Raw genomic sequence first — 17,215 nt, forward strand, 5'->3', positions numbered from 1 at the left:
TAGTAGAAACATTTTAAAAGCTAAAAGTTTGTGGTCATTCCCTATTTGTCAGGTGGGGCATCCAATGATTCACTGTCCACACAATTCAATTGTTGAATGAGAAAGAAACTCTGTTTGTTACTGATATCCTCTCTGGCTGGATGATGGATGTCGTGAACTCCTCGTTTCCCTATGGAAAGAAACAGTAAATGCTTGTCCTACTCTCCAGATAAATACGGGGGCTTAATGTGTCCGTAAATGTCAAAGACCCCCAGTGTTACACTTTTATAACTTTGACAGTTTATAAAAGTATGCAAGGGTTTTTCATTGGAAATCCTTTGAATCCCTTTTTCTTCATATGTTTTTATTAATATTTGACTTTTGAAACCAAGAAACTTAATGTATTCCCATGTATCTCCAAACCATTCTAATAAATCTTGAATTATAATATCATACAATAATCCAAAGTGGTAGAATGTATATGTACAGTTAGTACAGATCAAAACCTCAATGAGACCTCTTTATTCACTCTGCCAACAAGGAAGCAATACTGCCCCATAAGTACACTACTACAGATAGGGAATAACTGTGATGCCATAGGATTGTATACATCCTTTCATGATTCAAGCCATTAAGTAGCAATGAATTCTGGGATTTTTTTTTTTTTAAATGGACCATATAGTGTAATTTAGGGGTTCCTAATTAAATCATATTTGTCAGGCAAGCAACCAAGGAAGATACATTTACTTATTTTACAGTAAAATAGAAATGTCAAAGAAAAAGCCTTTATTTTACAGTGGATAATGCTTTTGTGCTAATCAGTATTACACCATTCACTGACATTTAAAAGGGTGGTCCGGGAAAAAAGTGTTATACATGGATGGGGGTTATAAAAACAACAAACCTCTTAAATTTAAATTCACCTCATTCATATGCAGCACTGCCGTTCACTGCTGGATCCCCATTTGAATACGGAGAATGGAAGTGCAGCTGCCTGGTTTAGCCTGAATTACTACTCTGATCGCCTCGTCACCGCTGGCCACTGTGTACAATCGGAGCTCGGCAGTGAATGAGCAGCGCTGACCATTAACTGAAGCATGAGAGAGGTGGGTATAAGAGGTTTACCGTTCACTGAGATACACTGTCCCCTCAGGTGTATATATATATATATATATATATATATATATATTTCCCAGACAATCCCTTGAAGGATATATATATATATATATATATATATATATATATATATATATAATTTTTTTTTTTTTTTTAAATGCTTGTACATTGTTCAAATGACACAATCACAGGCAGTTTCTAGCAGTCATACCATATATGCTGCCTTTATGGTAGGTATACCACTTTTCCATTATTTCAGTATTTTAGATCTTCTGTAAAGATAAGCTCCTGAACAGAGTTATATGATATTTCGTGAAGAGATTCTGTCTGTATTCATACTTTTTCTTGATCCAAACTGTACTTGAATAGGTTGAATAAAAATGTGACCCAGGAGCTGCGCTAAGTACCTTTGTAATATGTACATTAAACAGTAGTCATAAGTCTGATCCTTAAAAATTGAACATAATTGACAATTCTCATCCAAAATAAGCCCTGTTGCCTCTGGTGATTAATCCTTGTTTTCTCCAGATGGAGACAGTGCCCCATTGTCTTTTGATTTAGTTTAATCTGTATAAACTTTTCACCATATTTTCTTATAGAACATTCATATATTTATATAAATTAATCATGTCCCCTTATAGTCGTCTCTTTTCTAGACTAAATAAATCTAGTTGTTTTAACTTTCCTCATAACTGAGACCCTCCATACCCCTTATCATTTTTGTGGCTCCTTGTTGAACCCTCTCCAGCTCCACCCTTTTTATGGACCGGTGTTAAAGTCACCCTGCAGCCTATGAACATCCTCCATAAAAAGTATTACATTACACAGATTGGTGTCATCTGCAAAAATAGACACAGTGCTATTAATTCCTACCTCTATATCATTAATAAATATATTAAATAATAGTGGGCCACTATGAGTTGAGAGAGAAGGTGTCTGTGTGCCACACGATGAATTCTTGAGGGAGTAGGGAATGAAGAGGTTGAGAGAGATGCTGGCTGTACGAAGTGCTGAAGAGAAATCAGCTCAACCCCCTCATTACTTCCCTCAGGAATTTGCTTCAAAGGTGACAGGTTACCTTTAAATCCATTTCCGTAAATGTGTTCAATACCTTTTTTGTGTATTGTCTCTTTATTTTATTTAAGAATTCATTTATGGACACATGTTGCTCAATTTCTTCGCCAAATTACTTTCTTTGACGAATACTACCAACATCTGTTAATATTTTCATATCAATATCTCCTTTAGCAATATATTTACTAAAATTTGTTACATTTTCAATTCTTATTTCACCAACTGTATATATGTATAAGCTTATAGTGAAAAGCAAATGTGTACCTGTAGAACAATTTAACAAGGATTCTGAAATATTTCCATTTTAAATACCGTAGTCTAAAAAAAATCATTCTGAATTTAAAGTATTTTTCAATTAAAAATACAATAAGTTTATATGAAAAAGAGCTTTACATGGCAGAAATATTTTACCACTGTGAAGAGCTCATTTCAAACTCCAAATTTAACCTGTGATATAAAGCAATTTTCAATTGCAAATCTCAAAACTTTCTGCAGTGTGCATACATACATTCTGAGCGAATAGAAGAAGTTTCTTGGTCAATCATTACTACAATCTACCTCATCCATGGTTTCACAGGTTAGAATAGCTAATGCCTCACATTATTAGTAAATGTCAGGAAAGTATTGCATCATACTATAAGTCTAATATATTATTTTCAGTGCTTCAGGACGTGTTCTGCCGCACTACAAATGTGTCTTTCTAGAACAATATAGAGATATTTTTGAAGAACTGAATGTGTCTTCCATTTATTTTAGAGGATATACATTTGGATGTCGTATCTAATTTTTTACGGACTAATGGTTTTATTGTATTACTTCCTGACACTCCAATAATAGAATTGAAAATTGCTACTTTGGCATTTGATGGCAAGCATAATAGCAATGGTGTAGCCTGTCTTCATAAGGGGCATGACCCTGCCAAATGTTGTTTCTATTTTGGAAATGGCATCCATTCAAAGAAATTCAAAGCATGAATGTTTATAGAATATAAAAAGGTAGCAGATTTTAAAATAACATTTTTAGTGGTTTTCACTTATCATCCAAGGTGAAAAATATACATTTCCAGAAATAATATCTTATACTATATAGTGAATATAGAAATATGTGTTGGAAACTCACCACTTATGGAAATAACAGGTAAAGTATAGTAACTACTTTAGGCCAGCAGGTGGCAAAGAAGCAGCATAGTAATCCCAACAAATTGTCTCTGTAGGTCAGTCAAACATGTCCTAATTTGCACTTGACTGTATGCCCAGTAGTGATTGAAGTCAATGCTAGACTCATTTAAGAGCCTCTAACACTACTGTGCTTCAGAAAGACTGGTTTGGTTTTTTTTGTATGTGCTCTGTGCTGTGTGTGTATAATAGATATATACAAACACACAGTATAGTTTGATGTTGGACAGTGTCCATCAATTTTCAGATGATAAGACAGTGATAAAATCTAAAATTAAAAAATGTAACATATGTAAATGTAACTATATTTTTTCATGTATAACCTGTTTACCTGATAACTATTTCTGGTAATATTAACCATCACGGTGCTGTGTGTATAGGATTATAAGACAGTGCTTTGTTTCAGCAGCTGACCTAAATAGAGCAGCACAGAGCAGGCATGACGTGTGTTACCACTTTGACCCCATCAACCTTCTATCTTCCCCACTGGGAAAGAATACAGTACAATATGTTGTTACTCATTTACTGTGTCTTACTATATATCAAGACAAACTTATTTTGCTTCTGACTCCACTCACTTCTACTAAAAACCAAGCTGGAGGAATCATAGGATAACATAAGTCCAATGGCGGAACTTAAGAACTAATCAATACAATCACTTCTCAACTAATTTTAAGATTCCCTTTATTCTGTAATGTATAGGCTGTAAGTCAGTTTCTCTGTTTATTCCTATGACTACCTACATATGAGACTCATAGAAATTAATAAAGTACTGACATAATACATTAGTACGGAGTAAATAAAAGTATGTTATTGTAAGATAAACATGGACGATGGATGGATGATGCTGGATGATAAATCTGGTGTAGTATCTCTCTAGTCAAAATTTGCACCTCCTATTAATCAGCTTAACTTTCCCCAGAAAAATACTCCAAATTTTGGTGTTGGTAACATAGCACAGCTGAGGACCAGCAGTAGATGTCTAACAACTGCAGTCTTTATAAGAGGATTATATTAATTGCTATTTACATCATATACCCTTTTGATGAAAATTGGAAATTTTTTTGAAATGCATCATTAAAAAGTTACAAAATGTTGTTCCCAGTGCATTACTATTATCTATTATCTCTTCAGAGAAAGTAATATTTTGTGTATAGTGAGCTCCAGATTTCGCCCAATGTCATTTAGAATTTCCCTTTTTATGAAAACATAAGTAATGATTAATGAAAGATTAATTTTAAGCCAACTGAACTGTTCCATTAAAATAATTGTCAACTTTTTTCCCTGGAAAAAAATATTTCTACTATAACCATCAATATTCTCTAGACCTTACATGGCATACGAAACTGGAAGACTAATGTGCAACAGATATCTGACATAAATGTAAAGCCTCTGCTTATAAAAGAGTGATTGTCAGAGATCTCTACAGGTTTCTGCTTCAAGTCTACCTTCAAATTCTGTATTCTGCAAATATGACCTTGAAAAAAACAACTTGTTTAAAAACAACATTGTAAAGGCCATGATACAGTTCATGACAACATTTTTTACATTAAGCAATTATGTTTTTATATTTGGACAATGGCTACACTTGCCAATGTACTAGAGGAAATTGATTCAATAGTTAAACATTATCAATGACTTGTAGCCTAAAATCTGCATAAGGGAAAATACTAAAGTACCGTATTTTTTGGACTATAGCATGCACTTTTTGGCCAAAAAAAATCTGCTAAAAAGTGCCTGCAGCTTATAGATTGAAGGTCAGGGGGAGCCAGCACTGCCAGACCCTCCTGACCGCTGTAATGGAGATCGGATGATGCCCTGAAATAGCGCTTCATCCGATCTCCCAGAGAGGAGAGCCTCCGCACTGCTCTCTCCCTCTGCCTACAGGTACAGGACCTGCGGTGATGTCAGAAGCATGTGACTGATGATTCTTACATCACCACAGGATTGATGCTGCCGAGAATGGGGACGTACTTTGCTGGGACAGGGTAAGAAGAAGAGGAGGGGAGGGGGGAAGGGTTCTGTATGTGTGTAGTACTTCCCAGTGTATTCCTTATATGTGTTTATTAGAGCTGTGTATGCATTCATGTGTGTAGTACTTTCCAGTGTGTTTCTTATATGTGTATAGTAGAGCTGTGTATGTATTCATGTGTCTAGTACTTCCTGGAGTGTTCCTTATATGTGTATAGCAGGGCTGTGTATGTATTCATGTGGGAAGTACTTCCCAGTGTGTTCTTTATATGTGTATAGTAGAGCTGTGTATGTATTCATGTGTATAGTAGCTACCGGCCGGTATGTGTGTATGTTGCAATGCCCACTGTGTACAGTAGTGCACAGTGTCTGCAGCAGTGGTGAGTGTGTTCCTATTTCTGTTTGTGTGTATAGCTAATATGTGTGTGTAAATGTGTGGATGAAGCAGAGCTGTGTGTATAAATGTATGAATGTAGTGGAGCTGTGTGTGCTGTGCTTTAGTGCAACCAACCGGGATATTTTAATTGGTTTGAAATATATTTTTCCTTTTTTGGAAGCCTAAATCTGGGGTGCATCTTATAGTAAGGAGCGTCTTATAGTCCAGAAATACAGTAACATCTAATGCTCTTTAATACTCACATTATAGAGATAGCAATATCTATGTAACTACTATGTAAACAATCCATAATGAGTAGTAATATGTGTGGATGACCCAACATTCCCACAGTCCTATATTTGACATAATTACTGATGAGTCCATCCTAATTTTGGTTAAGGATAAGTACAATTTGTTATTAAATATTTTCAATGCAATGTCACAACTTGCAAGCAGACCCAACATATCTACTGCATGCATGGCCATTAATTAGGCTTTTATTATGCTTTGAAGGGAACTTGTCATTACGGTCACATTTTGACCAAATTACAGGCTCCCATAGGCTTTATAAAACTAATTAAAGTTCCTTTATAATTAACTATCTTGGTTCCATTTAGTTTTAAAATAATATAAAAGTGTAAAGTACTGAATAAATCAGTAGTACAAGTGCCTACAAGAAATGTTGCGATATATCTCATGTGAGCATAATGCTTCCTTCTCCACTTACTTTGGCTTTTATCATCTGGCAAATTTTAATTTCTAATTTGCTATGAAACTTCTTTTGAATTCAGATTACATAGACGAACAATGAAGGTGGATGGGGAGCTGTCAAAAAGAAAATCTTGTCCCAGTTGCATAGACTAATGAAAATTGCAGGTCTCCTAATTACCAAACAGTTTAAACACATTAGAATAATGATGTAAAGTTTGTTGAAAAGTTACACATGTGCTTGCTTCTTTGATAAAAAAAACTGTGCCTAATGTAAAGTCATGGCTTGACTTTCAAGCAGACTGGTGACATGCCTTTGGATATATGCCCAATTAGTAAATCTCTTCACAAAGGCAAATATGCTAAATGTGTAAATAGTCGTTTCATAGTTTTTACTTCTTCAGTGCAAAGCAGGAAACTGGTTGGTTACATGGAAGTCGATAGAGTATGTCATCTTGAGGAGACTGCTTATGTTATTAATTGGTTCAGATTGGCGCAATACTGTTTAATATATGGTGGTAGTTGGTTGTGTCGCTGGTATCAAGGGGTGGTGACCTGCGTCCACCCTACTTATTGGGTCCAATTGTGTTATCTTGAGGAGACTGCCTCCTCAAGATGGTCTACAAAGGCTAAAATGAAAGTTACCCATATTTACATCTTGTAAAATGTATCTGAATTGTCTTTTCCAGAGCTTTTGGTGGAGAATTCAATCTTTTTTTTATTTCCAAAACCTAAAAGTGTTGGAGAGTTGGATCTGTCCAAAGGTTGGATTTTTATGATCCAACATTTTTAACAGCAATTCTTTGCATACGACAGCAAAGAGTATGACAATATATTACATGTGTGCTGTATAAGTCAATTGAGTTTCTTCCTGAACTGTTTTGATGTAGCTTACTAAAGGAACTGGACCTCCCATTCTTTTTTCTTTATTGTAGACACAGCAGTGAGGGGAAATGCTGTATGCAGATGCATTAAAGTAGGAAATTATGTTGCCAACTATACAAATATAGTCATATAAGTTCTCAGTTAGTGCTGGAAACCCCTAATTTAAAAACATTAACAAAACATTTCTTATTGTTATATCATAGCTTCTTTATGGCAAGGAAAATATCCAACAAACCTAAAAAGACCTGTATAAACCCATGCATAAACCATCTCACAGTTGTAAAAGTCTATTCTTATTACTAAATCAATATGACTTGCCAATTCCTAACCTCCCACAGTAGTTTTCTGAACAAATGTCCATTAGCAGTTAGCACCCTGCCTATTTTCTACAAAATCACATACAATTAGTTGATTGTTATGATTGTTCTTTGAGACAAAAAGAAGTAAATCCATATCGTCTACAGTGCTTCTGCACATAAAGTATGCAAATAAATCTGTTATTACATTGTGACTATATTCACGCTATACAGTGAAAAGGAAAAAAAATCAAACTAGATTGAATACCAAATGTAATGTCAGAGTAGAAATCAACAGTTGCCAGCAGGCTCTGCCATTGAATTCCTACTTTCTGAGCACAGTTGTAACCACTCAGTATTTTTTTTATGTTCTTCCAAAGAAACCAAAGCTTTGTTCATTCCAATGAACAATTGTGATGTTTGCAGAGCGAACAAAGCAGGTTTCTTTAAATATAATTTGCCACAAGCTCTGCACTCTTAACCTTTTGTTTCCGCTGTTATTCAAACATAAAATCTTACAATATGTACATAAATATACATTGTTTAGAATTGAAATCACTTAGGAAAATTGACCTACAAAAGCAAAGTACTCACCAACATTATACAAATAATAAAGACCCTATGTACTGATTTAAAAAAAAAAAAAAAGAAATTAAAGGTAAATTTAGAAAATGTTGAATTGGGAAATACAAAACAAAAAATAAACTCACAATGTTGACCTCCCTTTTACTCTTAAGAGAGGTAATTACTGAAAAGGAATTTAATCAAAGTGCAATTCCAGTGTTAAATTATTTTGGCAAGGAAGTATAGAGAAATATTTGTATGGCTTTGGCTACTCAGAATTCAGCAAAAGTGTTAGGTGCAAGAAATGTTCCCCTTGGTACACTGTCAGACGTAGACTTGTCTACATTGAAGAATTAAACATTCATTGTAAGCAGATAAATCATAACATCTGTAGAGTAATGTCAACCACATATTCTAATAATATTGTTAACATGAATTGGCTTCCCTGTTGTGCCATTGCTGTTATTATTGCTTCAGTCATTTTAGAATAAAAAGATTTGATTACATAAATGAGAACAAACACATTTTCAAATGATGGCTTACTGAAATTTACCTCTAAACCCAAATGTGAAACCATGTTTTAAAAATTGCCCTATGAAAAGATGTGAATGTAACAAGGGAAAGCACTAATAATAATAATATGCCTTTCATTTACCATGCTTCCTTGGTTATCATTGGCTTAGTGCAATTCCTGAACTATCAGGTCTCGATGTTAGCAAACTGTGTACATTTTACGTTTCAGTACTCATTGGCACCAGTGCACAGATACAACATTATTAGGTCTCTACTTAACTTTGAAGTAATAATTTAGAACTCCTGTAGGTTTATTGCATTAGGAAACAAAACCGTTAAAGCATTAAGACAGCCCTTTTTGTGTCTCTGCCGAGAAGGATCCATTGTTCTGCACATCACTTCATGACTGCTGGCCTTGTATTGTTTGCAGAAGGATTCTTCTCGCAGCAGTTTCTATTATATATTCATTAAGAAAAATGTTCAACTAAGCATGCGCATGCATGGTTATTCTTGTTCACAGTGCTATGGTGAGAGGCCTACTCCATGCCACTTCGAAGAATCTGGTTGGCTGCAATTAGCATGACACTTATAATAAAGGCCATAGCAAATGCACATATAAGGCTCTTCCGTACACAGGTTTGCCTGTTTTGCTTCTGGGAATGTACTGGAAAAAAAAAACAAAATAAAAAAATATGTTATAAAACAGCTTTCAATATGAATTCATTTTTTTCAAGAATTTTAATGGTCATTTGACCTCAAATAAATGACAGATATTTACAATAGGTTTTTATCTTAAAGGAACTCAAAGCTAAAATTATTAATGTAAAAAAATATCATTTAAAGATGTTACAAAGTTTAAAGGGATATTCCAGGAATAAGCATAATTCATATTCAAATGGGTTATGAAAACATAAGCAAATATGTAATTAGTTGTTATTTAAAATGTTAGCAGAAAAATGTTGTAGACATACACTGTAAAGGAGAATCTAATCCCATTAATTAGTCCTGTGATTTTGTGCCTATGGAGGAGACACATATCACATGACCTGCACCTGCCTTGGATGGTCATGTGATCGTCACTATGTTTGGTTGGTTGCAGTGCATCCAGTATGGCCAGTGAGATGTCATCTCAGTGAGGTAATGTACAGAAATAACAGTTACACATCATTACTATGGTAACAGAGCAAGAAAGTCTGTTACATCATCACTGGGAGCAGAGTATAAGAGGGAGGAGCTCTGCCTACTTTAGAAAGCTCATACCGTTTTTGTTATATTCATTTATTAATAGCATTATGGGTTTTTGTAGCAGACATTCATATTCCTGGAATACCCCTTTATGTCCAGTTTATTTTTTCTATTTTCATCTGTTGATGAGGGCCTTAATGTTCATTTAGGTTAGAATAAGTAAATATTTTTGACCATATGTTTCTGTTTATTTCTAACTGTTTAAGTTGTTTTATATGACAAGACAATGTATCTCCCAAAATACACACAGCAAATATAGTCACTAACAGTCCTGTTTACCAAGAGTCAGCTTGTTTACCAATTTTTGTTTTCTTTTCTCGTTATTTAAAGCACATTGTGAAAACAAGAGGTGAGATTTAATTGTTAGTTAGTAGGCACGTACAATTTTCCTGAGTAGGGGGGCCAGGAGGCTAGCTATGTGGTGGCTGATTATATATACTAGGGGGCATAGGCAGCTGGCTATATGCTGGGGGCATAGGGGGCTGGCTATATACTGTAGGGCTTGCTATATATACGGGGTACATGTGCTGGTTGACTATATGCTGGGGGTATGGGCTGGCTATATACAAGGTGTTCATTTGCTAGCTGGTTATATACTGGTGGGCAGGTGGCTGACTATATACTGGGGGCATGAGTTGAATGGCTATAAACTGAGGGCATGTGCTAGCTGTATATATACTGGGGGCAGGGGGCTGGTTGGCAATATTCCAGGGGCATGTGCAGGCTTTCAATACACTGGGGGGTATAAGCTGGCTATATAAAAGGGACATGGGGCTGGCTATATACTTGGGGATATGGGCTGACTGGCTATATACTGAGAGGCATGGGCTGGCTATATATTAGTGGGCAGTGGCTGGCTGGCTATATACTAGGGGGCTATATTGGCTATATTGGCTATATTTTTGGGAGCAGGGGTCTGGCAGTCTATATTCTGGGGACAGGGGCTGGATAGCTATATACTGGGTGGAAGCTGTGACCAATGCATTTCCCACCCTAGGCTTATACTCGAGTCAATAGGTTTTATCAGTGTTTTGTATTAAAATAAGTACCTTGGCTTATACTCGGGTTGGCTTATACTTGCGTGATAGTGATGGTTCTAACATAGAAACATGGTATGCAGCTTTCTTTGTTTAATGCAGCTTAGAACCACTGTTATAAATGGAAAGCAGCATGGGAGTGTTTTATCTTTATTAGTAGAGGAAATTACTTCCCTCTAGAAATATCAGTCCAACAGTCCACCAAAGTGCAGTTCCTTACAAAAATGCACTCCACCAATCAGTCTATTTAAGGAAGAAGGAAGGCTGTCTACAGAAGATAACAGAAAGGATCATCTCTTATTCAATGTCATCAGCATCAAAAATAGCTTGACCCTCAGGAGGCTTATCTACTGTAGATGGTAACAATTAATAAAAAATAGTTTTTAAAAACAACTGCACTATATGCTAAAATAATAAATAGATCAAGCCCAAAATCTTATACTGTATTACTTAAAGAAATAAATTACATTTCATTTCCTAAAACATCAAATACAATCCCATACTTTCACATCAATCTCTTCTTAGATCAGTTGTAAGCTTGTAATTAATCCAGTCTGTACATGACTGTTAGGACAGTTCTCAAAAAAAGAGATCTCCCCCTACATTTCTTGTGAAGGTACATCAAATACTGTTAAAACACATCAACACCAGAAAATTGTCAACCCTCCAAAGGACATTTTTTTGTTTTATATAGGGTACAAGGCAAGCACAAATATGAAGCACAAAATATGTACTCAAAAATAAAGATGTTCTCTTCATTCCTTGCGTTTGGGCTTCTGTAGACTGGCAAAGGTGTCGCTTTTTAAATTGGGGAAATTTTTTTTATTGGCTGACAAAATGTATTTAGAGAGGGTTAACTCTACTATGAATTGTGAAAAATTTCAGCCAACATATTTGATATGGCTGAACTCTTCAACCAAACTTGGTCTCGCTGGATCTTTTACTACCAGTGCCCTAATATACATTATTATAATTTTCTGTAATGTACAGCTGTGCTGGCAAATGAGGAGACAGTCTTTTTTCCATGCTGCCTTACCCTGTGAAATATAGGCTTAATTTGTTTTCTGTCTCTTTTTCACTTTTTGTGATTCCTATCTGTTGTCCTTACTATCTATAAAATAATAAAAAAAAAATTATAATCTTTATTTATATAGTGCCATCATATTCAGGAGTGCTTTACAAATACATATACCAATAACATAAATGATATAATATATATAATGATAATATAAATATAACATATATGATTTACTGGTATATTATTTACTGGTATCTGCTGTAATATTCATTTATTTATGCAATGATGAATTTATTTTATGTATTCCCTTGATGGACACCTTTTGTGTCACTTAATACCCAGCTTACACCTTTGAACCAATTTTAACTTTTGTATTATATAATTATTTTATGCCATATTCATTTTTATGCCATAGTCATATATAACACCTATTTAATCCAATACCTATATATTGATATTTATGTTTGCATTTATTGCTACTCATGTGCACTTAGTGAAAGCAATCTCACTTAGCATCTTTTTTCTCTGCTACATCTCTTTACCCTTCTAAATGTGTGTATACATACTGTAAATGTGTTTTAGCCTCTTCCCACTTGAAAAAGGAATCCTTCGAGATTCTGAAAAGCATTGTGTAAACTGAAATATCAATCAATAAAAAGTTTCCTATGAAGAAGACTCCGAATCCCATTCACTACCAGTGTGCGTCGCAGTGACAACCACCTTACTACCCTGTGTTTCTCATCCAGACCAGTGTGGCTACTGTGTCCTGTCAATGGGCAGCACCATACGGTACCCCCCTTACACTTCCTACTAGTGTTGTGCCTGGTATTAACACAACCCATCTGGTGAGCCTCATTCTAATCACCGTACCTTAACCAAAGTTTTTCAACTAAATACTACTCTATGAGAACTTTGTGGTCTTTCCCTGTCTGCCTTTTCTATGCACCAATAATATAAGACAGAGTGAAAAAAATAATACGGATCAAAAACAGTGGGGGCCCTGCTCACAAGAGCTTACATTGGATGAAGGGGTGACACAAGAGGTATGAGAGCTTGTATAATGGTTCAGCCATGCTTTGTAAGGGAGCAAAGTAAAATAATTTAATAAAAAAGATTCTGCTGCTTGAAGCAGCCATCAGCCACCATCTTATACACAAAGTCAAAGGTCAATGGGACTGCAGAGAAGAGTAGACCTCGGTATCTGGTGTTTGCTGGATAACCGATGGTAGGAGGACTCAGGATTGGTTAGTAAAGTTGAAATTTCATGCAGTTAGCAAGTGTGATAGGCTTGCCTAAAGAGATGGGTTTTAAGAGCCCATCTGAAACTTTGGAAGTTGGGTATTAGTTAAATAATCCGGGTAAGGGCATTCCAGAGAATGGTATACTATACAATGCTATACTATGAGACATAACATTTAGTCTGTGCTCAGTACCTAACATGAAAACCATATATTTACAGAGGTCTTAACTCTGTTTCCCCCTTGCTCCATGTTTTAGGTTATCTATTTTTTATTGAAAAGTCACATTGTATCTGCTTTATTGTTATGCATCTGTTTCAACATGGTTTACTACGTTCCTTGGTGTAGATCATTGAGTTGGTTGTAAAGCTAAACTAATCCCACAGGATAAAACTGAGATAAAGAGAGATTAATTAAAAGCAAGACAGATAACTAATGAAAAAAAAAGAATCAGACTGATAATACATGACAGACCAAAATCAAGCTACCAATTTTAGTATCTGTGTGTTGGAACAAATCGTAGAGCAAGGTGTATTATACAACATACTATCAAATACCAGAAAGGGAGTGATCTTTTAATAAAGGTCTTCTTGAGATGTTTTATACTGCTTAAATAAATAATTAACAAATGTTGTAGGTGTAAAGTCAATTTAAATCTACAGCAAAAAATGTTATTCAATGTAAGGTTATGGCAAAAAAAAAGAAATAAAATTATTTTCAAACTTTACTGTAGTTCCATAAGCAGAACTAATTGTGCAACCTAACATTATTAAATGATAAGACATAGTTTTATGGAATGGCTGTCCAATAGATAGCTTAACCATGATTAAGGCGTCTGCCAAAAATGTATTTTGTTATTTCTGAAATAAATGTCAGTGTTTTATCATACCCTGCTGGATGCTAGATTCATATGTTTGGATCTACACTCACCGGCCACTTAATTAGGTACACCATGCTAGTAACGGGTTGGACCCACTTTTGCCTTCAGAACTGCCTCAATTCTTAGTGGCATAGATTCAACAAGGTACTGGAAGCATTCCTCACAGATTTTGGTCCATATTGATATGATGGCATCACATAGTTGCCGCAGATTTGTCGGCTGCACATCCATGATCCGAATCTCCCGTTCCACCACATCCCAAAGATGCTCGATTGAGATCTGGTGACTGTGGAGGCCATTTGAGTACAGTGAACTCATTGTCATGTTCAAGAAACCAGTCTGAGATGATTCCAGCTTTATGACATGGCGCATTATCCTACTAAAAGTAGCCATCAGATGTTGGGTACATTGTGGTCATAAAGGGATGGACATGGTCAGCAACAATACTCAGGTAGGCTGTGGTGTTGCAACGATGCTCAATTGGTACCAAGGGGCCCAAAGAGTGCCAAGAAAATATTGCCCACACCATGACACCACCACCACCAGCCTGAACCGTTGATACAAGGCAGGATGGATCCATGCTTTCATGTTGTTGACGCCAAATTCTGACCCTACCATCCGAATGTCGCAGCAGAAATTGAGACTCATCAGACCAGGCAACGTTTTTCCAATCTTCTACTGTCCAATTTTGATGAGCTTGTACAAATTGTAGCCCCAGTTTCCTGTTCTTAGCTGAAAGGAGTGGCACCCGGTGTGGTCTTCTGCTGCTGTAGCCCATCTGCCTCAAAGTTCGACGTACTGTGCGTTCAGAGATGCTCTTCTGCCTACCTTGGTTGTAACGGGTGGCAATTTGAGTCACTGTTGCATTTCTATCAGCTCAAACCAGTCTGCCCATTCTCCTCTGACCTCTGGCATCAACAAGGCATTTCTGCCCACTGCCGTTCACTGGATGTTTTTTCTTTTTCCGACCATTCTCTGTAAACCCTAGAGATGGTTGTGCGTGAAAATCCCAGTAGATCAGCAGTTTCTGAAATACTCAGACCAGCCCTTCTGGCACCAACAACCATGCCACGTTCAAAGGAACTCAAATCACCTTTCTTCCCCGTACTGATGCTCAGTTTGAAGTGCAGGAGATTGTCTTGACCATGTCTATATGCCTAAATGTAGTTGCCACTCTGTGATTGGCTAATTAGAAATTAAGTGTTAACAAGCAGTTGGACAGGTGTACCTAATAAAGTGGCCGGTGAGTGTATATTACAATACATTGAAGAATTGAATGATACAATATTGATTTTTAATACACATACTGTAATTAACTACATACATGGTAATTATTTGAAAAATGCAAAAGATCTAGTTTTTAAAGAATCTGTACTATTTTAAAAACATATTATTTAACTTGAGAATATAAGTAATGACTTCCCAAATGTATCACATGACCATTACTGTGTAATGTATGATCTATGAAATGAAATTTACTTAGGATTGCAAACCCTCATTTTTACCACTGATTGCTCTTTTAGCTCTTCCTTGTTGAAATGTTAATAGGTTATTAGAAAAGTCTTTATAATTATGTTATAAGGCAAAAAACTTCAATATTCCCAATGAAGCAAGTTATGTTGTGCAGTGGCATTTCCAAAGTTCAGTTGTAAAGTTAAAGTTCTAAAATTGACAAAATGGTTTAAATGAAAACTAAAGGAAATCACTCATTTAAAATTCCAGTGTCTACTTGTGTCATGAGACACAGGAATAACTAAAAAGCATGAAGGCACAGATATCTGTTATGTGGAACGTAAATCAGAGCCTGCAGTTAAAAAAAGCCACTTTGCAAGTCCTAAGTTGGCAGCTTTCTTAAACAGGACATGCCAAGTAACATTGCCATCTCCATTTGTAAAAGGCTGACTCCAAAATGCTTTTATATGGGCAGACTTTCAATGCGATCTATTTGAAACTGCCAAATTGATAGAAAAGGGTAAATGAAAAAAATACAACACTGGTGTTAAAACTGGAGTGTCTTGTCGGCTTTAGTCCGTTTGATGAAAGAAAAGAGCAGAAAAGATGTAAAATGTAAAAAAAAAAAATACATTAGTGTAGTGCCTGAAGAGAGATTGGAAACTGCAGTACTATGCGGAAACAACATGGAAATCTTTTTGGCCAGTATTGACTTAAAGAAAATATAAAAATGTGATGGTTTAAAATTTTACCTGAAATATTTTAAAAAACTTTGATACTAAAGTTTGAAAGCCTGTAATAAGTGCAAATAAAGAATAGTTAACTGATTGAGTGCAGGCATTGGGGAAATAATATTCATCTACAGGCTGTCCCCTACTTCAGAACCACCCGACTTACATATGACCCCACAAACGGACCCCTGGATATTTGTAATTTACTGTACTTTAGCTTTAGGCTATAATAAACAACTGTAACAGTTATCAAAGGTGTTTGAAATGAAGCTTTATTGTTAATCCTGGTTTTTATGACAATCCAACATTTTTTAAATCCAATTGTCACAGAGACCAAAAAAAATTTGGCTGGAGCTACAATTTTAAAATATACAGTTCTGACTTACATACAAATTCAACTTAAGAACAAACCTACAGAACCTTGTACGTAATCTAGGGACTGCCTTTACTGTATCTATCAATCAACTGTATGTGAAAAAAAGATAGCAATTCCAATGCTTCAAGTATAAAATAAAAGGAGAACTTTGTTCAACCATAGACAGAAGTTTAAACTCCTCTCCTATTTTGTATATTTGAAGAGGCCCATGTCCAGTCCGTGGATTGTGTACCCATCAAGATTGCTGGTCGACTTAGTGATCTATCCATCTATCTATGTATGTATCCATCTCAACTGTATATTCCTTTCTAATAAATATGTGCAAAGGTATGAGTATAGAAAGAATTTAATATGCATAATTTTGCTATCATTTAAGTAATTTCCAACAAACTATCTACTAGCACTTGAAGTTGCTGCTTCCGTTCCATCCATCCAAATACAAATTGTGTTACTCAGTAGGTGAGTCTTTTATCACCAAACTGTCTGACATGTTATTTAAAGCCCTCATTACATCTTCAAAAAGAGAAAATTTTAAATCATTTTAACCCCAGACCTTTACAGCAATGAAATCATGCATCAAG

At 35.5% G+C, this 17,215-nt stretch overlaps 1 protein-coding gene across 5 annotated transcripts in view; it reads right to left on the bottom strand.

The window, feature by feature from the left end:
* Positions 1–593: 593 nt before the first annotated feature.
* CALN1 (calneuron 1) overlaps positions 594–17,215 on the bottom strand; it is a 255,062-nt gene continuing 238,440 nt past the window's right edge. For all 5 annotated transcript variants that reach the window (XM_072136198.1, XM_072136197.1, XM_072136196.1 and 2 more), the window contains exon 6: positions 594–9,321. In XM_072136198.1, coding sequence (XP_071992299.1) covers positions 9,194–9,321 — 128 coding nt within the window. In that variant the 3' untranslated portion in view covers positions 594–9,193. The remainder of the gene's footprint in view (positions 9,322–17,215) is intronic.

This window comes from Engystomops pustulosus, chromosome 2 (assembly GCF_040894005.1).
Source record: "Engystomops pustulosus chromosome 2, aEngPut4.maternal, whole genome shotgun sequence".
NCBI lineage: Eukaryota > Metazoa > Chordata > Amphibia > Anura > Leptodactylidae > Engystomops > Engystomops pustulosus.